The 25585-nt window shown below is 46.0% G+C and overlaps 6 protein-coding genes and 1 non-coding gene across 7 annotated transcripts; 4 read left to right on the top strand and 3 right to left on the bottom strand.

Moving 5' to 3' along the window:
- Positions 1-1139: 1139 nt before the first annotated feature.
- On the bottom strand, positions 1140-2406 carry C8R40DRAFT_1074498 (uncharacterized protein; the record flags this gene model as incomplete). Its single annotated transcript, XM_046226727.1, has 4 exons — positions 1140-1703; positions 1762-2091; positions 2156-2296; positions 2359-2406. 4 exons carry the CDS (start codon positions 2404-2406, stop codon positions 1140-1142), a joined length of 1083 nt encoding a protein of 360 aa, XP_046079985.1.
- A 1058-nt stretch (positions 2407-3464) lies between these two features.
- On the bottom strand, positions 3465-5059 carry C8R40DRAFT_1074497 (uncharacterized protein; the record flags this gene model as incomplete). The annotated part of the gene is made up of 3 exons (XM_046226726.1): positions 3465-3652; positions 3719-4659; positions 4713-5059. 3 exons carry the CDS (start codon positions 5057-5059, stop codon positions 3465-3467), a joined length of 1476 nt encoding a protein of 491 aa, XP_046079984.1.
- Positions 5060-13047: 7988 nt separating this feature from the next.
- Positions 13048-15896, top strand: C8R40DRAFT_1060823 (uncharacterized protein; the record flags this gene model as incomplete). The annotated part of the gene is made up of 8 exons (XM_046225380.1): positions 13048-13083; positions 13135-13368; positions 13420-13840; positions 13900-14209; positions 14272-14605; positions 14650-14938; positions 14993-15348; positions 15402-15896. Coding segments are annotated over 8 exons (2475 nt in total), but the record flags the coding sequence as incomplete, so codon positions are not given.
- Positions 15897-16333: 437 nt separating this feature from the next.
- On the top strand, positions 16334-16528 carry C8R40DRAFT_1025733 (uncharacterized protein; the record flags this gene model as incomplete). Its single annotated transcript, XM_046223074.1, has 1 exon — positions 16334-16528. A coding segment is annotated over one exon (195 nt), but the record flags the coding sequence as incomplete, so codon positions are not given.
- Positions 16529-18047: 1519 nt separating this feature from the next.
- C8R40DRAFT_1030992 (uncharacterized protein) lies at positions 18048-20345 on the top strand (the record flags this gene model as incomplete). Its single annotated transcript, XM_046223144.1, has 2 exons — positions 18048-18573; positions 18625-20345. Coding segments are annotated over 2 exons (2247 nt in total), but the record flags the coding sequence as incomplete, so codon positions are not given.
- A 661-nt stretch (positions 20346-21006) lies between these two features.
- Positions 21007-21124, top strand: C8R40DRAFT_t282. Its single transcript has one exon. It is a non-coding gene; the product is annotated as a tRNA-Ser (tRNA).
- A 587-nt stretch (positions 21125-21711) lies between these two features.
- C8R40DRAFT_802589 (uncharacterized protein) lies at positions 21712-24113 on the bottom strand. The gene is made up of 8 exons (XM_046236263.1): positions 24094-24113; positions 23887-24028; positions 23220-23836; positions 22919-23151; positions 22412-22865; positions 22281-22344; positions 22086-22223; positions 21712-22005 (listed from the first exon to the last, which is right to left on the bottom strand). The coding sequence occupies exons 2-8, from the start codon at positions 23991-23993 to the stop codon at positions 21852-21854; spliced, it is 1767 nt and encodes a 588-aa protein (XP_046079980.1). The 5' UTR covers positions 23994-24028; positions 24094-24113; the 3' UTR covers positions 21712-21851.
- Positions 24114-25585: the final 1472 nt, after the last annotated feature.

Here is a 25585-nt window from a genome sequence, read left to right as displayed (position 1 = left end):
TCGTCACTGTTAACTGTTAACCCAACTGATTCGCCCCCTCCCCGTAGATCGACTGGATTGCTCTCCAAAGATGACCCGCGATATTTTGTATTTCGCGGCTGTCCAGTCGTTGTGAGTTGACCGTTAAATCTGAGCCTTGTCTTCACTGATCTGGGTCCTTTCAGCATCTTTAAACTCGGGTTCGCCGCGTACCTTCTCGGGTTTTGGGCGCAACACCTTGTTCAATTCCACTCGTCCTCCGATGATGTTGCGTTGTCTGTTCTTCTGGTTATTCTTACCGTGCTTCTGATGAGTACACAAGTGTGAGTTTGGATCGTGTTTGACTCACTCGGAACTCAGCTAAAGTCAAAAATTAGGTATGGCGCAAAGGCAGTCTGGGGACTTGCAAAGAAAATAGATCGCGATATGAACAATTGTGTTCCCCCTTCGCCAGCCGAATCTTCCAAATCTCGTTCTACCTTGGTATTGGAGGAACTGCATAAAGTTTAATCTGTCATGTAAATCTAGAGGTTCAAGAAGTTTTATCATCCGCCGTAAGCTCATGTCTCCTTTGCTGTTCAATTTTCTGATCATTGGTGCTTAGTGTATCCCGTTTCTTTGTTGTATATTTTGAAGCGTTTCCCTTATTGGAGCCGGGCGTTTTCCATTAACAGATTCCGCTTGCCCTTAAATTCTGTCTGGTTGTAGTACCATGTACTCTTTATGTGTACTTCAACCCCTGGGAGCTTGCCATTTTTTTTCCATTTTCTTCGAGCTCTCAGGTACTATGTTTATTAGTTTATTCCTATTTTTCGGGAGATTCACTTGCTCTTCCGTGATTCTTTGTACCATGTATGTAATTCAACCAATCACATTCTTGTTGTAGTCACACATCACAATGGCAACAACCGTAATATTAATGGAGATATCTTGAAAGTGGGATTGGAGGTTGACTATCGCGACATAAGTTGAATAATGCGTGTACAAGAGAGTGTGATGCTACATAGAGAATATAGCTACGATGAATGCCAGTGTTCGATGAATGCTTGAAATGAGAGGAAGTACAGTCTAATATTTGCACAAGGATAGAGTCAATGCCAGAAATGAAAATACAGTCGCAGAAGGTTGATGTGAGAAAGACGCAAGATCATTCGACAGAGTCAGGAGAAAAGATGCTCTAAAATCGTCAAAAGAAGTATAATTATGGCGAGAATTGCGGCAAGTGGAACAAGAACAAGGAGGGTCACCGGCACAAGGAGGATGTGGTACCACATTATGCCTTCTTCGTCATCTTCAATTTCTTCATCTTCAACGGAGATCGGCTCTTCAGGAAACGGCGTATCAAACCATTCCGGAGGGGGAAGAGGGTGTTTTCGAACGCAGTCTGGGGAGCCGATTGGAGGGTCTCGTTCGAAATTATAGAGCGGACGACGGGGAGGAGCAAGGGATTCTATTGATTTAGGTTTGGCTAGAGGTTTCGCCGGTCGCCTGCGCCTGATCGGTGTAGGCGGACTTAAGGGTAAGTAGTCACAAGGGAACCGAGGAATGCGAGGAAGGCGAGAGATAGGTTGCGCCGTTGGTTTAGTATCAGCACCGATTCGGGACTTGGCCAAAGTGATCTGCGACTCGTCCAGAGTCATGCGTCGAGATTTGGGCGCAGAAGTGAGGTTGGACTTGGGGGAATGCTTGGTCGGCTCAGACGCTGTTCGTCTGAGGGCAGGAGGCTGAAAAATAAGTTCGAGTTGAGCCTTGAGAGCAGTAAAGCAACGATCTTGAACGTACAGTTATATTCTTGGACAGACGGCGTATTCGTTTTGGGATAGGAAAGGAGGGGCGCTGGATCTTTCCGATCAACGGTAAAGACATGGAACGTGAGCGCGATGACGAGTTTTTGAGGAATTTTGCCGACGATGGAGAGATTGAGGAAAAGGAAAGATATCTTCTCCAGCGAGACCGTGATTTGGTCGGGATAGCAAGTGTTTCCTCCGATTCAGCACTGATAGTCAAGGCAGAAGAACTCTCTTCGTCAGACTCTGAAGATGGCTGTTCCAATTCGGACTGTCTAACACGCTTCGGGAGGAGTCCGGTAAACTCGAGGAACTTTTCGATTTCCTAACAATTCATCGAGTTTTCGTTTATTTGTTTGGATGATAACAAGGGGAAAAAGATAACTCACGAGCTGGACTTCATTAGGAGCACCATGTTCTGAGTCAGGATTTTCAGCCCAGTATTTTCTTCCCTCAATATAACTTTGGGCCATCATCATCTGCATCTGGTGTTTGGCCATAGCATCCAATCGACTGAGGGGCATCGAACTCTGTGTACATCGTACAATTATAAGCATTCACCAATAAAATAGAAACAGAATGAACAACACACCGCCGGAGGAAAATCGCTGCCTTCTCCGTAGTCAGGGAGACGGAACATATCGAATGAGGATTGGAGGTAAGGCGTGAGGGTGGTAATGCGATGTTTTCAATGCAAGAACTGATTGGACGGGATTATGTGTGGGTTGTTAAACAGCTAGAACAAGCTGTAATGCGCAGTTACAGCAAAAGCAATGAGAGCAAGGTCACAACAGAGGATGAAATCGTTTGAGTATGATGTTGAGTATCGGATAGCACAAAATCAAGCCAGATTTCAACGAGACCAGAAAGTGGCACAGCAGTTTATATAGTATGTTAAGTGGATGCATTGTTCGTCGGATGTGGTCTGATCATTTCGGAATAGGAAGATCTAAGCGCTGTGAGAGCCTTCGAATTCAGGGTCGAGCGAGTGGTTTCGGTAAATATTTCCATCAAAAGTCTTCGCGAATTCTAGAGATATCCAGTCCTGATCCAGTCAACATTCTACCTTGACAAGAATTGACTACATGGAAATCTTGACTTCAGAAGTTGCAGAAAGCTTGAGGGAGCTTGAGGTCTTAGGTCCAAGAAAGAAGGCCAAACTTTGTCAATAGTGTGAGTGGCCTTCGGGTCTTCGACGAACAATAAACAAGGCATGGACGAAGCGGTCAACAATTATCTCGCCCGTTTTGGCAAGAGTGGTAATCCTCGGCGTCACGCGTGGCATTTTCGGAGTTTGCCGTTGCCTCGTTCCCTACCAAATTAGGAAGTCAAGTTCTTCTGCTCGTCGCAAGTGTTCTACGCTGTTTCACGTTGTTGCAATCCCTCATGGCTCAGGTAAGCTACGGGTATGGTCCGTCAAATGAGGCTCCAATGGAAATTTGACTCAAGCCAGCTCAAACATTCAATCACCTCGAAAGGGCTTGGGACTGCCCAGGAGCAACGAATACGGTAGTTCAAGCTCAATGTTTAATTGGTGCGAGGGGAATTGGAGAGGCTTCTATGAGGCCAGATTATCAGTACTTAAACTATCTTCTTCTACATTGCAATGCAATCGCTCATATATACCCGACTCTCTTCTGCAAAAACTCCTACAAGATGGATGATAAAAAGGGTTTTGATACGGGACAATATCCTCTTTCAAGTCCTGCTTCCGCTCGCCTGAGTACCAGCACTATTCTCCTGTTGTTGGCGCTGCTCAAATTCTTTGAAATCCTCCAATTCCATCTCATCTCGCTCGAATGCCATTCTCTCCCTCCAGGTTTTATCGTCGATATGTTCTTCATTGGCGGGATCCTCGGCAATAGAAATGTCTGCAATCTCTTCATCTATTCGAGTATAATGAATTAGAAGAGAGCTTCGCCAGAAGAAGATATCGACCACTATGACCTTACCTTTGTCCGAAGCCATGACCACGATCCAGAGAAACTTTTCTGCACCCCAATGCTCCAGCAAATCAGCATCAGCAACTTTCTGCTCCATTCTTGTCATCTTAGGCCCAAGAAGCCCACCAAGGCCTCCGTTCCCTCGTCCAGAGTTAAACAGCGATGTATTCCGCTGCTGCTCGATTCGTTCGTTACGAACCTCCATTTGCAGCCGGAGATCATTGACTGTGTTGAACGCCGATGAGGCCATGCTTTTGAAACCTGATGATGAGGAGGCAGAAGAGGAAGCGGATCTTCCGGTGCTGGTAGAAGGAGGACGAAGCCCAGGTCTTGAAGACATCGGTGAGCCTGTGCCCAATAATCCCATCGACCGCGAAGGAGGCTCGATTCCCGCCTGCTTGATACTCTCCAATGCTCTTCTCCTCCGTTCTATGTTCTTCTCTGATAATCTTTCTCTCGCAGTATCATATTTAACACCCCATGAAGCCATCGTATCCATCACTCCTTCTGGTTTCGCAGGTGGGGGAAGGCCATCCATTTTCAGAGGCAACGCCAAACCATTTGTCATAGCCACTCTCCGCCTAAGCACTGGACTATTGATTGGATCACCTTCCCTCCCTGAGGGAGCGATAGTAGGAGGCTTGTCGGCGATGGCGTGAATAATAGTACTCGCGATAGGATTTATGACGGGAATAGGGAGCTTCAGGAGTACAGAACCAACTCCACGCCCGAATTTATTGAGCTTTGAACGAGTTTTTGATTCGGACGACGTGAGGAGGGCTAACATCGCAGTAGTGGTACACAAGCGGACTGAGAGGCCACGGGGTTTGAAGAGGGTTAGGTTGGCCGCACGGAGATATCGATCAGTGAGGGTTTTAGAGAGGACGTGAGTAGCGACTCCGGCTGCGGTGCTTATAACGGTCCCTGCTATCATTGCCCAATGGTAAGGACTGGTTTCTCGTTATTTATGTCCATACTGTAACAAGATAAAGACGATACTTACACCATACCGATGATAGTCCCTACCATACCAACCACACGCAGAGGTGGACTAGCGATAATCGCCATGTTCAATCCATCGATGAAATTCAACAGCACATCCTGCGGAATTCCTACGTCCTTCAAAGTATCGTTGTATCCACGAGCGAAAGCTGATTGATCGTTGGGGTTTACGCTGACCTGGGGAATGCATAATGGTAGAGGAATAGGTAGCCCTGTGGGTGGTTGAGCGAGAGAGAGAGATGAAGAGATATAGGTGCGGATTAACAATTCTGCGTCGTGAGCTAAATGAACTCCAGAAGAAGTTCCAGTCGGATTATTTTCCACCGTACTGGGTGTTGGCATAGACATTCTGGAGGAGGAATCCATTAAGGAAAACCAACAGAGGGTTGCTATTTATAACGAGCGTCATGATCGCCAAGGGATAACGATCACTGATATTTTCAATACAAGCATTAGAGATCTGTATGGAGATCTTCTACTTAACCGCGTTACCGAAACCCACAACGTTACAACACAGATAGCTGGTGCATACTAAACTAGTAAAAACTATTGGATTGCCGCCTATGTCGGTCAAGCAGCAGAGCTCAGTAGAGTAGTGCACGGAGTTTCTGTGGTCGGTAGAGCTACTGTAGTTAATTCTATGCGCATTTTCCGTTTGCGCATGTAACAGCCAAGTTTCCCTTATTGGAATACTTCCCCGCTTTGCCGCTCGACTTCCTCCAGTCCTACTCTGGTCCAAGGCTCTAGGCTACGTACTCTCCTTTTCATCTAGTCAGTGTTGGAAGGTCTTTCCATTTATGGCCGATTCATTTCGTTTCCACGTGACTCATACTACATAGTTTGTATTTCGCACGCTGCTCTCCCTCAGCTGTTTAGTTCCTTGTCGGTTCTACACTGAGGGTAAGCATTCTTTCTTTCCTTATACCTATATTAGGAGATACTGATTATCTAGATAGGCTCTGTCTTTCCTTCGTATAGGTATAATCTCAGCTGTTTAGTTCCTTGTCGGTTCTACACTGAGGGCTCTGTCTTTCCTTCGTATAGATTTGACCTCCAAGAGGTTATGGGTTTTCCCTAGGTCTTTTATACATTGAACGACTTCGAACCACCTTTGCGGCTATCTTTAGCCAACAGCTCACCAATTTCTTCTGAACTGACGCGTCCCTCATCGTTTAACGAGATCAATATACGGAATCAATAATCGTGACTATGACTACCGACGATCTGGGATCCCGTATGGATCTCACGGAACCAGTTCATCGCAACCCTCCGCGGACTCAATCGATTCCATATCAAACTCCGGTTTCTATACCATTCCGTCAACCTCAGCATTCACCCGCATATATGCGCACACACTCTCATGCCACGTCACCGACGGATGCGGGACCGGGACAATTGATCAATAATTATTCTTCTACTCACTCAATCACTTCTCCAATTCAACATAGTACTGTACCATCACTTCCGTCTTTTCCTTCCGTACCGACCATTCCACAATCCGTTTCTGAAACTTGGCATAACCGTATAGTTCCTACCTTTCAAAATTTGACTCATAATTTTACCAACCAGAACATGTTCCATTATCGACCTTTACCTACTGCTCCTGTACAATCTTCGCCTGTTTTTATTCCTGAATCATATACTCCACTTCACTCACCTCAATTTTTACCTATAAACTTTGTAAGATCTCCTGTCTCGGTCCCTCCGGCATCTGTTCGTCTTCCATCTCGAGTTGGCTCACGCATGGACCATAACAATATCGCCGAACGAACACCATCCCGTATCATGCATCAACCACGACCTCATCGTATGGTGGATCTCGACCATCTTTCGGCTTCAGCTCACATAATTCCAGAAATCCAGAGTGCTCCGGCGATAATGTCGGAATTCCCGCAGGAACGTTTTCAATCTTTTCATGACCATCACAACGTGCCACAACACTGGCCTCATCCACAGTCTCCGCCCTCAGTTGGAGCGCCCATAAACCATCATTATCCGATGTACTACACTCCGTATCCCGTCTATCAGAACTTCCAGCCGCCTCCTGAAACCCCACGTTCGGTGACTCCTAAAATCAAAATCGAATATTCTTCCATCCACGCGACTTTCTTAGCGACGATTAAAGATGCCGATGCCCTGAAAGACCGTAAATCTTGGGTTAAATGGAACGAGGCTGTATGGCAAGCGGTTGGCGATGGTTTTGTCCTCGGTCACATATGCGATGAACCTCCTCCTGGATCTCCCTTGACGGAATGGAATACACCGTTACATCGTCCTGCCGTTTCATCTCAACCAACGCGAAAGGAAATCGAGACTCGTCTAAAGTGGGACAAGAATGATGGATGGACATCTTCGATCTTGACAGCGCGACTATCGGATGAAGCACGTAATCACCTTCCACCTATGATTGATGATCGAGGAGAACGTCGCACTGCCCGACAGATATACCTCTGTCTCAAAGCAGCATACCAAGCCGCTCCCGATAGGAAGGCCTGTTTACGCATCCAAGATGAGCTCCTTAACTCTCAAATCCATGGTATGGACATCGAAAAGTTCAATCTCAAGTGGAGTTCGACTCTTACCACTTTACGCAACTACGGCTACGATATCCCTTGGGATACATTGATCTCGAAGTACATATCGAAATTACCTTCGGGTCCTCGCTATATTTACCTCAAACAGACACTTGAAGAAGACTTTGACAAACCGGGAGTCATTCCAAACAGGGAATTATTCAATCGATTTGCTACTCGTTTGGAAAACACACGCAACCGGGAACTTCTTGATCTTGCTGATTCTGGAGGTGGCACGTACAATCGTCGTTTTCAACGTAACGGAACTGGCGGTACATCAGACAAACCATCAGAACAACAGAAACCAAAGGACTTGCTAAAACCGACCAATAAACCATCTGCATATGTTACGACCGTTACTTCTCCAATTCCGAACACGACCTCCAAGATTGAATCTGTGGATACTATAGCTCCTGTACCTAGTATTATCTCGACTGCCAATACAACCGTTCGTTCCACGTATCCTGCGCGACGTCTGAAACCGTTTGCGGCCTTATTATCATCGTTTCCTAACTCCCCTTCAAATCAACTAGAGAACGAGGAACCCATCGCTTTCTCCTCTATTATTCAGAGAACTCAGACACTGTTGGATTCAGCCTGCACGAACCACATTGTCAACGACAGGAAATTTTTCTTCACGTTCGATGAAGACGGAGCTCTCGCTGTCCAAACAGCTAATTCGGGTATCTTATCTACCAAAGCTTCGGGAACTTGTTATTTCGAGATGCATATTGAAGGAACAGATGATCATCTTATCTTGGAAATGCACGACTGCTTATATGCTCCTGAAGCCCCGGTGAATCTAGTTTCTGTGGGTGCGATGCTTGAACATGGTTTTACATTCAAAATGTCTCCCCAAACAGTCGAAATACATCCCGACCCGGATCGTTATACCATTGCGGATGTGAAACAACGTTTATGTATCATGCGAGGAAGATTCGTACTACCTAAGGAGGAAGCTCCCGACTTCATACATTTGGCAATGCCTGTATTCATTCCACGTATCCCGAATGGCGCTCTATTCCATGAACGTTTTGGACACCCTGGAATCGACATCACCAACGAACTCCTCACGGGGACTTCTGCAACGGGACTCGAAGAATGGAATGGGACAAAGATGAGGGGAATATGTGATTCTTGTCTTAAAGGCAAACATCCCCGTTTTCCATACCCATATCATGGCAACCGTGCTTCGAAACCACTTGAATTACTTCACACAGATACTTGTGGACCTATCGGAACACTTTCAAACCACCAGAGTTCACACTTCAACATCATCCTTGATGATTACACCAGCGCTTTATCCAGTGGATGTTTCGCGAAAAAGAATCAAGCCTTACGTATAATCAAGTCAACAATTTCAACTTGGGAGAACCTTATGGCTCCTCACAAAGTCAAAAACATCCGGCTTGATGGTGCAAAGGAATTTCACGGTTCGGAGGCAGCGACTTATTTCGAAGACAAAGGTATTTTAGTCCAGAAAACAGCAGCATACTCTCACCAACAAAACGGGAAGGCCGAACGATGGATCCGCATCATTGAAAACGACGCAATGACAATGCTCATTCATTCAGGTTTACCTTTACAATTTTGGGAAGACTCCGTTCGTACCGCAATCTATATCCGTTTCCGACTACCGACCAAGACTCTCCCTGACAACAAAACACCATATGAAATGGTCCACGGCCATCCACCAAACCTTTCACATCTACGAGTATGGGGGTGTCAATGCTGGGTTCAGGTATCTGAAGACATTCGACTTAAATTCGGTGACAAAATGGTGGAAGGTATATTCGTAGGCTATGAGGATAATCGCGTCGGATGGCGAGTTCGAGATACTAATGGGAAGGAATATTTTTCTGACCAGGTAGTCTTTAATGAATCACAATTTGGTCGACTCCGTGGACCTCGTTCATCGAAATCAACCACGACGATACTTCACCCGAATTCTCCACAACCTGATCCACTAGTACTACCTACGGAACCAATTCTGAATACACCCAAGGGTCCTCGACCTCGCCATACAATCAAATTAACGGAGCGTGGAAAAGAGTGGCGTGAAGGGATTAGGAGACGCGATGAACTCATCCAAGAACGACGAATAAATGACGGTCTTCCTCCTACTCACGATACCCAAGTCAATACTGATATCATTGGTTGTTCACTTGCCTGTCGCATACTTGAAGACGACTTTGAGTGCATAGACGACGACTCTGATTACTTCTTTGCGGCTCTCGCCAACATTCCAACTCCCTTTAATCCCATAAAACCACACTCTACGTCGACATCTAAACCACGAATCTTCGATCTCAAGAAGGCACCATCCACCCGGCGGGAGATGCTCTTACGTCCCGACCTGGATGAATGGCTCACCGCAGAAGAGAAAGAAATCTCTGGGTTATTCGATTTAGGCGTATTTGAGGAACTACCAATTTGTCCAAAGGGTAAATTCCCTATTGGTCTCAAAATGGTATACGACCTGAAACTAGATGGGACGAAGAAGGCCCGGCTTGTTGCACAAGGTTATACTCAGCGGCCTGAGGACTATGGTAACGTCCATGCACCGGTAACAAGAATGGTATCCTATCGCATTGTTATGGCGTGGACTGCGCGTATGGATCTCGAATTATATTCTTTCGATGTTAAACAAGCATTTCTAAACGCACCACTTGCCGAAGAGATCTATGTCAAACAAATTCCAGGTCGACCCATTGTCAATCATCCCCATGCTGTATATCGTTTACGTCGAGCATTATATGGTCTTCACCAGGCGTCGGCGGCATGGTATTCTACACTCTGTAAGGCACTGGACAATATCGGATTCAAACGATGTGAATGTGATAACGCTGTTTTCATTGGACGATGGATAACTCCACCCGATCCCTCTATCTCAATGCCACCAACTGGTGACCCACTGATCATGCTCATCCCAGTTCACGTTGATGACGGTCTGGTATCTACTAATTCCGTCGAACTTTACCACTGGTTTATTTCCCAAATTAATTGCCGATTCAAGGTAGTTGATTTAGGACCAATTTCGACTTTCCTCGGAATTCGAATATATCGCGACCGTTCCCGACATCTCCTATGGCTTTCGCAAGAATCATACATTGAAGATCTACTAGAACAATATGGACTGACCGAATGTATCACTCACGACCTGCCACTCCGATATAAGTTTGATGGTCCCGATCCTAATCCTTCCGTTTACGCCGATGTGGATCCTGAATCATTGACAAAAATCTATCAAGCACTCGTTGGATGTCTTCTCTTCCTAGCTCTTTGTACTCGACCCGATATCTCGTATACGGTGATGTTCCTCACTCAATTCAACTCGAAGCCATCTCCTCGTCACCTCGTTGCGGCAAAGGGAACACTTCGATATTTGGCGAAAACTCGGACTTGGTCTCTACAATATGGGGGCGATTACCGGACTGATCTCATCAATACTTTGGGTATAGGATCGGATACAATGGCTCTTTCTGACGCTGATTGGGGTAGTAACTCCCTGGATCGCAAATCGATCTCAGGATTTGGTATCTTCCTATTTGGTGGTTTGGTCGCCTGGTCGGCATCAAAACAGAAAAGTATAGCATTATCTTCCACGGAAGCAGAATACATGGGCCTAACACACGTCCTGAAGGAGCTCCTTTGGATCCGGGTATTTACTGCTTTGATCTCACTTCCTATTCCAAATCCTTTTCCTTTAATTTCTGACAACCGTTCTTCGATTGATATTGCGAACTCACGCTCTGTTTCTAATCGTTCCAAACATATTGATATCCGATACCATTTCATCCGTTCTCATATTGAAGATGACTCGATTACAACCATTTGGTGTTCCTCCCTTGATATGATAGCTGACATTTTCACCAAATCCTTACCTACAGATCTACACTACAAGCATTCTCTTTCTCTCGGTCTTGTACCACTTCATTCATCGGTGGGGGTGTGTTGGAAGGTCTTTCCATTTATGGCCGATTCATTTCGTTTCCACGTGACTCATACTACATAGTTTGTATTTCGCACGCTGCTCTCCCTCAGCTGTTTAGTTCCTTGTCGGTTCTACACTGAGGGTAAGCATTCTTTCTTTCCTTATACCTATATTAGGAGATACTGATTATCTAGATAGGCTCTGTCTTTCCTTCGTATAGGTATAATCTCAGCTGTTTAGTTCCTTGTCGGTTCTACACTGAGGGCTCTGTCTTTCCTTCGTATAGATTTGACCTCCAAGAGTCAGCAGCTAACCAGAAGAATTGAAATATTTCATGAGATATTAACTTTGTAACTCGCACGACTTTTCGTCAAGGACGATGATGCTGTGTCCACGAGCATCGGTTTTTTCTAAGTTAATATCTCATGAAATATATCGTCCTTGACGAAAAGTCGTGCGAGTTACAAAGCTATATCGTCAAAGGGCTAAGCTGTACATGTAAGCCACCCCGTTTTCATCACTTCCAAGCCGTTCTAATTTCAGAACTAAGGGGGTGAAGTGATAGAGAGATATACTGAAATACACCTTGGAAAGCAAAGAGAGCACGGCCGGGTTCCATACTACACATATTCCTCATATGTGCGCGCTGAGTTAACACTTTCTCAGGCTGTGGCTATAATCTGCTGTTAATTCTGGGAAAGGATTTTGGACGGCCAAAGTAATGGCTCATTTTCGTTTTACACTCCACATAATCGCTGCCAACCTCAATATTGTAGCAGTGGATACATACAGTATACCCCGAATCCTGTGTAGTGTGAAGCTTGACGTACACTGTAACGGCTTAAACATAGATTGCTTCCAAAGGCGGTTTAACCATGCCGAACTAAATATCTGGATTTGCTCTCTGATCAAACATTTCCTTCCACATAGCATATCTTATCTTATCCAATTATTTTAGAAGTTTCATCCAATTTGATTTCATGATTTTAGCTGGATAGCTTTTAGATCAAGACGTGTATCTATCTTTTGTCCCTCTTGGTTCACAACTCTCCTCCGTCTATACCACTAAAATTCAAGTGGACCCTCTGTGAATTACTGCAAGCCCCTATATGCAATGGTTCTCCCAAAGCCGTTCAAGAATCCAGAGTGTTCGTATAGTATTTCTTATCTCCTTCAGTGAACTCTCTTAACGTAGAATTAGTTTGGCAAGCAGGTAGCGGGATCAACCACAAGCAGTGGACATGTTTAGTCTGTGAAGATCAGCTTTGGAGAGATTCCACAGCTGTACACCGCCATGAAGAGCGTCAGAGTCACCAGCAAGCAGTTAGATATCGACAGCAGAATTCGGATTACACCTCTCCTAATCCATTCAGCCCCAATCCTGAAACCTCGCGCCGAGTTACTCCTCCATTACGAGAGCTTCTCGAAGAGTTGTCCGAGGCCCCATACCGAAGCTCTTTTGAAGAGGGCCCAGCTCAGGAATTTTTCGATTTTGATAACATCGAACTGCACAATTGTGATCCTGATTCTTCCCGCCAATCTACTGATTATTCACTTCATTTCGACCTGGGTGAAGATACCGAATTACAAGCTTCAGATGAGCAGCGTGGTGTGGCACGTCTTGCCGAAGAATTACATGCCTGGCTCCTGGAAGATAGTGAATCAGATGATTCGGAGCCAGAGATTCAAGAGCGAGATGAAGTGGATCTTGACGGTATGTGCAATGATTTCTTCTCATCCCTTCCACAATTTATTGTTGCTTAGTCCCTGATGAACTCGAAATTTTACCCAACTTTGGTGCTCCGCGACCTCGTCGTCGTCAGCCAACTGATAACCCTGCGTGGTTCCCCTGGTCTGATAAAGAAGTTAGTGAACACCAGTTTTGTTTAAGTGTTCCAGGAGACTCAAAAATGTAGACGTGTATCCTGGATGTGCTTCGTCATCTGCCTCGTTCTTTATTTTCAGATGCACAAATGGACATCATTCTCTGGGGGATTGCCTCATTTGGAGTGGATAACGCACCTTCAACTGACACTGCAAAGAGTGTAGGTGAATATCTACAAACTCTTTGTGGGATCAAGACAGAGCGCCAGAAAGGACCACTAGGGCATGTTTATTATATCAATCAGCTTGCAGGACTTATTCGTCAGGTGAGAGTACAACCACAAATAGGACTTTTGTGCAAACATCGTTGCTGATAGGAAATGGGCAACCCCAAAATTCGCCCACACATCCACCATTATCCCGAAGACAGTGGACAGCATGTAGAGCATGCCTGGCAAGCAGATGCTTGGAGAACCCTTGATCCCGACCTTTCCTCGCCTATGGTACGTGTTGGCGGACAGGATTTTTTCATACATGAACTGGCAAAATTGGATAACGGTACATACGTAATTCCATTTCGTTGGCTCACATGCAGTCGAGGGCTTCCGGGAGGTCCAGAGCAGCAATTTTTTGGTTTAGCTTGGAGCGTCGAAATTTGTTCAACGTTCAGTGGATGCGGCTTTGTTGTTCACCAACATCAGACTATTCAATTTCCCGTTTCTTGTCTTCTCAGCTCGTTCCCATATCTGGTTGAATCTTATGACTTGGATGGAATACCTGACCCTCGCAACATATTAGGTGCTGTAACATTTGGCTCGAACCTTGTTCTTTAATTAGCTTATGGCTACCCACAGGAGTATATACCACCAACTCGAACGAAAACCAAGGCATTCAGCCTTGGACACTTACTTCTGCCGAGCATGGGTTTGCAAACCGCTGGAGAGTCTTAGCCCAGGGCCATGAAGTTTTGAACTTCGCAATGTGGCTGTATTGCGATGACACATCTGGGAATGTCTCGAAGAAATGGAACAAACATAACTCCTTTCTCTTTACCGCCGCTGGTCTTCCTCGGGAATATGCTCATCAGGAAAGCAATGTTCATTTTCTTTGCACATCCAACCTAGCGCCTCCATTGGAGATGCTGGATGGGATCACGAAACAGCTTGAGTATGTCTAATAAATGCTGCCAACAATTGTTGCACCACTTACTGACCCAAACCACCCCATAGACAAGGTCAGCTGGAGGGTATATGGGTGTGGGATATTCAGCGTCAGGCCATGGTGCTAATAATACCGGTAGTTTTGGCAATGCTGGGTGACAACCCCATGCAAAGTGAGTTTGCGTGCCATGTTGGCCTTGCCGGCAAGTTCTTCTGTCGTTGTTGCTTTGTGAAGGGACGGGATGCAGAAGACGAGACAGCTGTTCCAGCTCCTGGGCCTGTTTCCGATGATGTCTCAGTTCAGTCAGATCTCTCCAATACAGGTGACGAGGGTACTAAGAAACGTGGTCGTCGCAAAGAAACTATGCAAGAGCTTATTGCCAGAGCAAAGCGGTTTGTTGGGGTAAACTTCCATGGCAGCTTTACTTCCTGTGGTTCGCTGACAAGACATTTCAGATGAATGAGACACGATCCCCGGAGAATACAACCCAAACACTCCGCAGTATATTTATTGCTTCCCAGAAATATAATGGCAAGACTCAGTCCAAAAAAATCGTTACTCAGACAGGTGTTAAAGACACATTTCTCGAGAGATTCAATCAGCAGATAGTTTCTTTTGTGGCAAAGATACCTGGAAATACCTCCGCTTCTCAGAAACAAAGACTTGTCGACAATTTTGTGGCAGAAAACATTCCATCTGAGCCAAATGTCTTTAGCCCTGTATGGAGAATCAAAGGTGTGTGTTGCTTGCTCAATGATATGAATTTTTGTGCAAATAAACCTTCTCAAGGACTGGACCCTCATCGAGATACACCAGTGGAGATCCTGCATGTCATTCTTCTTGGGTTTGTTAAATACTATTGGCGAGATGCCATTGCTCGCCTCAGTGACCCTCAGAAAGAAATTTTGACTAATCGACTGGCTTCAGTTGATGTCTCGTCAATGGGTCTTGCTCCACTGGCGGGCGAGACGCTGGTCAAGTATGCGCGATCTCTCACTGGCCGAGACTTTCGAGCTATTGCCCAAGTTGCCCCTTTTGTCCTTTACGACCTTGTTCCAAAAGAATGTTTTGAAGCCTGGCTTTCGCTCAGTGCACTCATTCCACTTGTCTGGCAGCCCGTAATTAATCATTTAGATGAATATCTGGTTGGTTTTCACTTCACTGCTTATGATGTTCTAGGTCTGAATTCGATTTGCAGGCAACTCTTGAGCTTGCTGTCGACCGCTTCCTTGATTGCGCCGCCAATTGGACTCCGCGATGGTTCAACAAACCGAAATTTCACATCATCAAACACTTACCCATGCATATTCGTCGTTTCGGGCCTGCAATCCTCTATGCAACAGAAGGCTTCGAGTCATTTAATGCCATTATCCGTGATCACAGTGTTCACAGCAACCACCAGGCTCCATCCCGGGACATAGGTCGGGGCTTTGCGCAATGCAGTCGCATTCGACATCTTCTCCACGGAGGAGTCTTCTTCAACCCCTCTGAAACCTCCAAAAGCAGTTTATCCCCGTCAAATTACTTGTCATGCAGTGATGACCCCAAGCATTGGGTCTGTGCGGGTCCTCTTCCCCTCAAGCTTGCGTGGACCAGTCTGGGAAAATCGCAAAGCCCTGTTGCGCGTGCATACGGACTCCATGTAATGGAGGAAGAAAAACCTCGCCCAGGTATGTCCCCCCAACATTTCTGATCCAGCACCTCCTGAATATCCACGTACTTAGGACGCGGTGTATATACTAAATTAGCCAAATTGGATCAGCCTTCTTCGAAGGTGCTAGCCATGGAAAAGGTCCCGATTGCTATCCACGGCGCCGAAAATAGACTGTTCCATCTCTACGAACAGGCCATATCCCTCTCACTTGAATGCTATTCCGTGGGACAATTTGTGGTGGTCAAACCTCATGATCAGCAACAGATTCAACCCCTTTGCATTGGAGAAGTGCATGAAATACTGCAGGCGTTACCTGGCACAGAAGTGGCTGTTCTTTTGAAGCTATGGGTGCTGGGCCCTGTTGATGACACCTATAAGCTCCATCGCCTTCAGCCAGGGCACTGGACTTTGATCAAAGCTGAGGTTAGGCTTCTCTTCCTCTCGATTCATTCATAAATATCTAAACACATTCATAGAACATATTATGTCCAGTCAATACACAGCACCGCTGCCAAGCGAATGGCTGCGATCTTTCCGAGTTTCGCCTTGTTCGTGAAGAACGTGAGACGACGCAGAAGCGTCTGCCTCGCACACACCACTACAACCCCAATGACCGTTTACTCAACACAAATCAAATGCGCAGCGGTGTCTACGTTCAAGCTTTCCGACCTGTTCTTCCTCCTCTGAACCGAGACGTCGCTATCCAGGATGGAGCTGCCCGAGAGCTTCAATCGCAAATGGAGTCCACTCGCCGGAGCTCTACACGCAACGACGTTCGAACGCCAGCTCGGGCTCAGAGCCCAATTCTTCCGCGAGAACCCTCACCGTATCCCCCGACTCTTTCACCAATGTCTCCATTTCAAGATGTCCAATGGTCGAACTCTCCGCATGTCCGTGGAAACCCTATTCTCCAGCGATTTCTGCATGAACAGGTTGCTGGTACGAGTCGGCAACACCCCACATGTACATCCTGTGGACAACCTGGACATAACAGCCGGACTTGTGCCAGAAGGGGGAGAAGGGGGGGGTGAGAACCGCTGAGCTGCATAAAATCACGTACATTATGGGTGTGAAATTGTCGTCACCAACACATTCTATAGCAAATGGAAGGAGATTTTGCTACAAGCTACCGCTCTTTCCCGACGAAGTTGAACAACTAACAGCTGAGGTATGCCGCTGTAAGTGCTATGCACAACAACCCAAGCAAAGTCGTGCTCACAACCGCCTTTATTTGTATTCCGGTAGACCACGGGCAGGGAGTAATATTATATCTTTGTATTAACTCGATTAAGAGCCAGTGAAATGCCGGTTGACTCGGTCCGGATTTATTTCAATGTGGCGCATGTGTTAGTCACATGTTGTGCCATTTCGACTTTGTTTATGAGTATGGGCAACTCCCTGCCACTTGAGCCGTGAGAACGAAATTCTCGGATAGATCAGCACGGCACCTGTTAAACGAATCTTTCGCGCTGCTTTCGTTTGAGATATTGAAATACACAACACCCTGGTTCATGGTGCTCAGATGGTTTAGATTGTAGATTACATTAATGTAAACAGAAAACAATTCATAATTTCCACTGAATACTGAATAATCTTACATGTATCATCTCAAAGATACCCAAAATATTTGCAAGTTTTCTGTTAACATCAATCATATATGTGAGATACACTAATCCCGATGGTTTTTAGAGAGATCCCATAGTGCGAACCACCATTCCGAGCATCCCCCTCGGAATGAGTTTAATCTTACATAATCTGTATTTCTACTAAGCGAAGTCTTCTTGTCGCGTCCTTGTCGCGTCCTCATCGTGTCCTCGTCGCGTCCTTATTACACCTTTGACACATTCTCCAAGATCCAAAGACCTGTGCATGCCTAATGTGGTTGACCGTCGTCCTAGTGTGACGTTTGGAAAGCGCAAACGTTCTTCGAAAAAGGATCGCCAGGAGCACACTGCTGCCGCTAGACTCACGAGGCAGTTTATGCTTGGTCCCAACCAAAGCCCTCCCGAAGATACTTCCGATGCTGATGATGACAAGGAAAACGATGGTTTCAACAGGCCAGGGCCCTCTGATGCTTCCCAGAAGCAGAAGAATCGTGCTGATGTCCTAAAAAGTCAAACTGATAATTTCCGAAAAAAGGCAAAATATTGGCATAAAGAGACACATAAATCAAGGGAAAAGGCAGAAGGCTTAAATAAGGCTTTGAGAGAGAGGGAGAATGAGCTGAAGGACACAGGGCAGAAACTGAGAAAAGTTGTAGAAGAAAGGGATGAGAGAATCGAGGTGCTTGAACAAGAAACTAGGCGGCAGAAGATAGTGATGGAAGACATCGAAGCGAGGTTACAGAAGAGGCTCAAGGACTACCAACGCCAGATCCATGCACTGAAAGCAAAAATTTCACGTATACCAAGCCGGCTTGTCACTGCTACCAACCGTGTTGCGCGTACATACAACACTAAAGCTGATGACGAACGAACCTTCTTCCTCAAGGACTCCAGTGGCATCATTCCAGATGAAGCGCGAGATGTTTTCCTTGATCTGGTAGCCATGGATGCCGTTCCTGCGAACAAGGTGACCCGCGTGTTCAAGCGGATTGCAGGGGTGTTTGGAGTCCAAGTTGAGGGAGATGTCTCACGTAGAAGTGTTGGACGGATCACAAAGGAGGGTGGAAACGCGTCAAAATTGCAAATTATCGAAGCCTTGAAGGACGCAAAAGGTATTTTCTATTGTAAAAGATATTATATCAATGGTAGTTGAACATATACAGGCATTACGCTGAGCGGAGATGGGACAACTCACAAGAATGAAACCTACGAATCGAAGTTCGCCACAGTGATTACACCCAACAAAAAGCTCCAGTTCTTCCTCGGTTTGAAGATGGCTCTAAATCATACTAGCGAGACACAGTTAGAGGGCTGGATCGAGACTGCCGAAGATCTATTTCACCTTGCATATCGGAGCGGTCTGATCGTGGAAGACGATGCGCGTATTTTTTGGAATCTTGTTACTGGGTTCCATTCGGACCACGCCGCTGACCAAAAAAAACTCTTCGAGCTGTTGAAGAAATGGAAGAAACAGTTGGAGCGTGAGGTTCGAGGTGAAAGTGCTGTCAAACGGCTCACGGATAATGAGTACGCGTGTCTTATTTTCCAAGGCTCGCAGGTTCTCGTACAAAAGGCAGGGGGTCCAGCTGCTTGGGATGTGTTGACTACCAAGGAACGTACACGCCGGATTGATGAGATGAGAAGACAGATTATCTGTGATATTGGGGAAGCCGAATTCCAGAAGCTGTCAGAGGAGGAGAAGGCCGAAGTTGATTTAATCCTTTGGGCAGGCTGTTGCATGCACAAAGAAATGAATGCTTTCAAGGGAGGATGTGTCGGCTTGGATGAATACTGGAATAAACACCCTGATCTCCATCCACCGATTCTCCTCCCAAATCGTGACAATGCGGCCGCTATTCGGAAAGCTGCAGGTACTGAAGCTGCAGAACGCGCTACAGCACGTAGTGAGCGAGGAGCTATCAAGGTCGCAAGTCTTGCAGGTGCAATTTTTCGGCACAAGGACAGGAAACGAGGTCAACAAGACACGTTGCGGTTTTACTTCGACCAGAAGCTGGGTTTCAACCTAGCTTTCCCAGATACGAGTAACACGCGATTTCAGTCGCACGCAGAAGCTTGCGCCTTGATAATCACTCACATGGACTTGTTCATTGAGTTTTTGACGTACGTTCAACATAATAAGGGCTCCGGGAAGTTGAATCATATGGAACAGAATGTTCTGGATGGCTTAAATGATCCCGCGACGCGTCAGGAATTCTGTGTTATTACATTGTATTGGTTGGCTATTAGTGTCCCATACATGCGAGAAATCCGAGGTCCACAAGCGAAGGCGAACAATGTTCTGGAGCTTGGTGACCTCCATCGTCGCGTTATCGAACATATTGACGCGTTAATAAAGGAGCCAGAGCGTCTGCTTGGCCCAGACGCGTCAGAAACTCATGGATCTTTGGATGGACATGGCTGGGAGCGGCCGGACGCGTTCTATGCAGCGCAAAGACATGCATCACAGCAGCTCCCACAGATTCAAAGCCTTTTGATACACTTCCTCAAAAAAGCCAAGGAGTCCTGGCTCCGGTTCATGTCAGAATTTGAGGAGGGTGGTGCGCTTTCACGAGCCACACCTGAGCAAATTGAGCGCGCCTGGATGGAGAAAACTAATGATCTGAATGAAGGTGCTTTTGGAACCTATAGACAAACCAGTCGCGCGAATCCCACCCTGTCTCTTGTCCAGTATAATGCCCGACAAATGTACAAATTCAACCAAACCTCCTCATACCTTCACACTCTCAGTCCAGCAATGCGCCAATGGCTCCGAAAAATCACACGTACTCAAGATGCATCAGGCGCGAATCGTCGAGAGCACATTCAGATGGCACAATATCGTCAGGAAGTAGCAGAAAAACGGACTGAAAAGGACACAGAACGAAAGGAAAAGCGGCAAGCAGCTGTAAGAGCCGTTGATGCTGTTAAGCCTATTCTAACCCTCACAGAACTCGACTATCGTGCCTCGAGAACACAGGGTACCTCAGGTTATTTACCTGTTTCCGAGATCACCATGCAACTCAAATGGCATAAGCAGCATGGTGTCAAAGATGCTGTTCCGCAAACTGAGAGCACTTGGGGTAAGCGCGAGGAGAAGAGGAGACTTCTCAGATCTGCAATTGAGAAGTATGCTGATGCGAATGCTTCTCGATGCATGGGGCAGCCTGTAGAAGGCACGTTAAGTGACGAGGAGGAAATCCCAGATGTTACTGTAGAGGAATTGGATGGATTTAACTCGGACAGCTATGATTCAGAGGAGGATTATTATAGATAAAGCCATATTATTGACTCGAATAATTTTTATATACAATAGATGCATAATTAGTACTTTAATGAATTCCGATCCCTCATAAAGCGAAGGAATCTGGAGGCAAAGGTTCAGCGCGACTGATTTCGGAACCAGAGACTAAGCGCCCGCTTAGTCAGCGCACGGAAACTTTGGCGGGGCTGCCCATACTCAGTGTGATATCTAATCTCGAAAAGAAAAATTTTGTTGGTCTTCTGCACTTACAAACTGTGAATTAAGTACCAGCATTGTTTTCCAAGTCACTTTGCCGGAGTGGTTAACGGGATCGCCTGCTAGTTTTCGCATGGGATTTTCGACCCAGGGCTAACGTGAGCGGTTGGGCTTTGCCCGCGTGTGTTCGAATCGCACAGGTGACGCTTCTTTTTCACCTTTTTACCTTTTTTACTTTGTCGCAAAACTCGAAGCAAAGGTGGGAACCACGGGGGAGTTACATTCGAGAGCCCATGACTTAGAATGATCGAACTTCTTGTTGACCATTCTGGCAAACTGGATTAAGAATTCTTCTTCCTCCCCTCCTCAGCGTAATAATATAAACTCGTAATTACTAGCCAGTAATTCGTGCATGAAATCCCCATGCCTAGTAGTAGTCTTCAACAACTTGAATGGTCGCACGTACAAAGTGAGACTCAGCTGAACCTCAGATAGCAAAGGCAATCCCGTTAACCACTGCTGATAGCAAACAGTGGTCATACTTTTTTAAAGTACATATGCATATGTAGTTCCTTAAATAGTTCCAGCTTGTTACCTATATTATGTAGTACATGGATATAAGTATGACTTATAAAATACAGAAAGCATTGCATATATATAATTGTCTACATGCAACTCCTCAATGATGCGAATTTGAAGACCTCCCGACTCTCCACTGGAAAAAGCCGAACGAAGGGGGCCACGAAAAGTCTGCCAGAGTTTGTGTCGAATCATGACCGCGTCCACAGGGATCTTGCGAGTTTGTGCGTATAATCGTCACGCGGGGCTCCTCGAATAAGTACCAGACCGAGGAAAGGATGTAAATTGGATGAGTGTGCCGGATTAGATATAAAAAAGCGGTGGAGGGAGTGTGAAAGGGTCGTCTTCAACGACTTAAACTTCCTCCTCGTCCACGGATTTACCCTTCTCGTCCGCGGGCGACACTGCATTGACAGTCACATTCGAATCCGCGCGCTGCCGTTGCCGTAAAAATTGCATTGATTTGTTGACTTTTTCGGAGAGACACCAGACAGCCCATGCACCGTAGCTGTTTTAAATACAAAAGAGAGCGAACATGGACGTCAGTAAATCCGAAACCGGGAGAGAAAAGAGCGGAACGAAACACACATTTGAGTACACATCAGGAGCACGATAATGGTGACAAGCATTACGGACAGCGCGATATCCTTGGATGAGGTGTGGAATTGCGCGAGCTTTTGAGCCCAGAATGCAAGAAGATAAGCCGCAAAGGCAAGCTTGAAGATGCTGAACACAACATTCTAAGAGACCAAAAAAAGTGGAAGAAAGGAAAACAAAATTCACAATGATTGGACGGCGCCGAATCGGAGCATATCTCGAGTCCATCGGAGAGGGAAACGCAGGCGGTCTGCAAAAAAGCCGACGGGAAGAGATAAGTTTCCAACACGAAACATAGAAAGATAGATAACCCTTACACATGAACAAGCCTATGAAAACACTCTGCTCCGTCGTAGCCTGAAACAGCCATATTTCACCCGCCGCAACAATCTGCGGATGACCAGTGTATGCCAACACGCTTAGCAACAACACAATTGCAAAGATCGTGCAAAAATGGTGGATAAGCAACGGCCATCGCATAGACGGGCGATAAGTGAGTTCGAAGATGTATAACCCCGATATCAATAGTGTACCTGCTTTGAGCATGTTTACATTGTCGAATGTGAACTTGCTCGCGAGGATTGGGGAGGCGACGAGTTGGAGGATAAGAACGGCAAAAGTGACGAATGTGTCGAGGACATAGGTGACGGTATTTCGCTTGTTCTCAAACGACATTTCATCATATTGAACGGAGAACCGGCTCAGTATGAATTCGGTGAATTTCGCCATCATGTACAAGACGAGCGTGTAAAGAACTGTGGGAACAGGGTACTGCGAGAGAATATCAGCGATAGATTTGCTTAAATATCGTGGAATGAACTTACAAAGGCGACAGTAGTCATTGTGATTGCTTGAGTCTGGACTTTGACCAGTTGCTGAACACCGTTTTCCGATATGCCTTTCATATCAGCAGCATTGTAGCTGGAATTGTACGAAAGCAGGGTTTGGTTGAAGGGAACAGTACTTGTGACTTCTAGGTAGTTACGATCTCTACACATATCGCCCCCAGTTGGACCGATGTGAGGACAGTGAACGTCAGGCCGGAACTGCACCAGATCTAAAAAACATCGGACAAGTCACTACGGTAAGCCCATGAAAAATGGAAGGAGCCAAAACAAAACATACTCTTGTGGATGTACCGACACCAGCCAGTGTTCATTCCTCCTTGCCATGATTCGCCGAAAGGTAACGCTTCCATGAACGTCAAGCAAGCGTCCTGTGAATCATATTGCTGAAATTCTCCAGTGCAATATAGACTCGAGACCGCACAAACATCGGCGGCAGTCTTGAGTTGTATCAGTTCGGTGACGTTCGTAGATGTACTGTTCAATTCCTCCGCGATTTGAGGCGCCAAGTACGGGGCGGTATAGGCCATAAGTTCGTCTATTCGACGAAGAATGGCGTCATACGAGACAACCTTCATGCTATCATCGTCGAAGGCCATGAACATATCGATCTGGAGAGGGATGCTCAGGTTGACTGTGGGGAAGGCCATATCGCTGATATAGCTGACGGCGACAACTGGAGGCTCGACGACGGCAGATTGTATCGTCATGCCAGAAGGAATTCCAATCAGCTGTGTTGTAGTATCCAACAGTGTGTCTTGGTAAAAAAGACCGAAGAGGAATTCAGCGTTGAGATCCTGACCAACAAATGTCGTGATAACATCGATGCGACCAACTACGTCTGAAGAGAGTGGGGAAGGAGTTGATCCGTTAAAAACCCCTGCTGGGTTGGAAAATCTACGGAAAAGATGTAATCAAGGTTTGTGTAGAAAAGACAGAATACATACGCAGCTCCAAAGACATCGAGAGCTTCAAGGTATTCGTAAGGCTGTCTGTACCCTGAACTCGAACGAACGAGAAGTACTAGAGCGAGTACAGGTCCTTTGGAGAACATTTAGAGGGCACAGCATATCCATCAACTCGAAGGCCCTTTATAGATATGTTGAGAAGGAGGAGAATGTGAACCTCACAATCTAAGTAGGGACAGTTTGTACCTTGATGGACTTGATGGATCCTTGGCGGCGCGATCAGAGAATAGAATTCGGACGAATAGGATCAAGCAGCGATTAACCACTCACCGATGGAACAAAGGTACTTACTGCCAAGTACTGCCTCCAGCTGCTTCCATAAACTTTTTTTTTTCGTAGGATTATAAAACACGTTCAAAACATCCCGGAAAAGCAGAGAAAACTCATTGCATTCGCGTTCTTCATTTGCTTCCATCATGAAAGAGCTGCACACCTCAGACTTTGAGTGAAGATAAGCGACGCTTAGTGAGTGGTAGCAAATCGGAGCGTGAATTTCCGGTTTTGTGGCAGCTAAAGGCATCCAGAGTTTTCAGTATGTATTCGTGATTCTGTCGCGAGCGGCCGCATGCTGGAAATGAAAGCGTGAACCAAACACTGTGCAGTACTTCGTCAACTTGACTTTGAGGAAGAACCAGGGAAGAACTTGAAGCTTGAAGCTTGATCGTCGGGCTAATCATTGAATAATGAATCAAGAAGAAAGTCGATGTCGACACGTGATGTGATTTTCCGACGCATCCGACGCGTCACCGTTAGATCCGATAAAACTTGTTTCGATACAGAGATCCTCCACTTTCCTCCACAAACTACTAGAGTCTTATCAGACCCGGTGGAACTTAGTACTATCTGCAGCTAAATGGGCTCACCCCCATATACCTGAGTTGCCCTTTGAAGAACTAGCGAAGTTTCGGAAGAACTCTTTAACTCAAAGTCAGCTCAAGTCTCAGATCTCAGGACCGACTAATACGTTCTGCCTACTCCACCACATCTCGGGCCTTTTTTCATCGAGTCTTGAGCCTCTTACAGTTGCTGCTGTTATCTTCTTTTTCACTCAACACTGGTGGAACTGCTCAAAATTGTGAAAAAAAATCGTAAAAACACTACTCTCGACATCCAGTGATCCTCAAATTTCCTAGCGTAAACCACCGTATCCTACAGCAAATGTACAGCCCGGAACATTCAAATTTCCAACAGTACCTCAGCCTTACAGCTCGTCCGCAGTCGCCCCATAATCACTATGTAGTAGTTCTTGTTTTCTGCCCTTCAAGCTGGCAAGGAATATTGCTAAATACTCGAGCTCATTCGTCTGGCTCTTTCTTTGGCCCTCTCCAATCCCAAGGACAGCACATTGGCCTGTACTAGTGCTCGCTTTGAAACTCTTAAGTTTCTTTGTCGGTGCTGGCACACCTCCATACAACCTATATCCGCGGGTAATCTGACTTCGGGGGAGGTGACAATAGCTGTGGTTGTTTACTTCCGGTTCCACAACTCTACTATGAACATTGAAAACGAAGTAATACTACTAGCCGGTAATACTTCGCTTTCACATCGTCGTAGTTGGTTGCTGTAACAAAAAGATAGATAAAATTTACCAGTGAGTGCATTGATATATTCTTGCGCATGTCGGGAGTGCGAACCTGTGTCACTACGTCTCTCTGTCTGACAGAAGGATGTTCCCTAT

The sequence above is a fragment of the Lentinula edodes genome (assembly GCF_021015755.1).
Source record: "Lentinula edodes strain Le(Bin) 0899 ss11 chromosome Unknown C8R40scaffold_62, whole genome shotgun sequence".
NCBI lineage: Eukaryota > Fungi > Basidiomycota > Agaricomycetes > Agaricales > Omphalotaceae > Lentinula > Lentinula edodes.
This window is presented reverse-complemented; position numbering and strand designations above follow the sequence as displayed.

Bases quoted from the DNA above. Each gene is read 5' to 3' on its own strand.
- C8R40DRAFT_802589 (XM_046236263.1), bottom strand. From the start codon at position 23,993: ATGTTCTCCAAAGGACCTGTACTCGCTCTAGTACTTCTCGTTCGTTCG. The intron at 23,837-23,886 runs GTATGTATTCTG...TCTTTTCCGTAG, and splicing joins CTCGATGTCTTTGGAGCTGC to ATTTTCCAACCCAGCAGGGG. The intron at 22,224-22,280 runs GTGAATTTTGTT...TGTTGTGTTCAG, and splicing joins TTCGGCGCCGTCCAATCATT to CATCTTCAAGCTTGCCTTTG.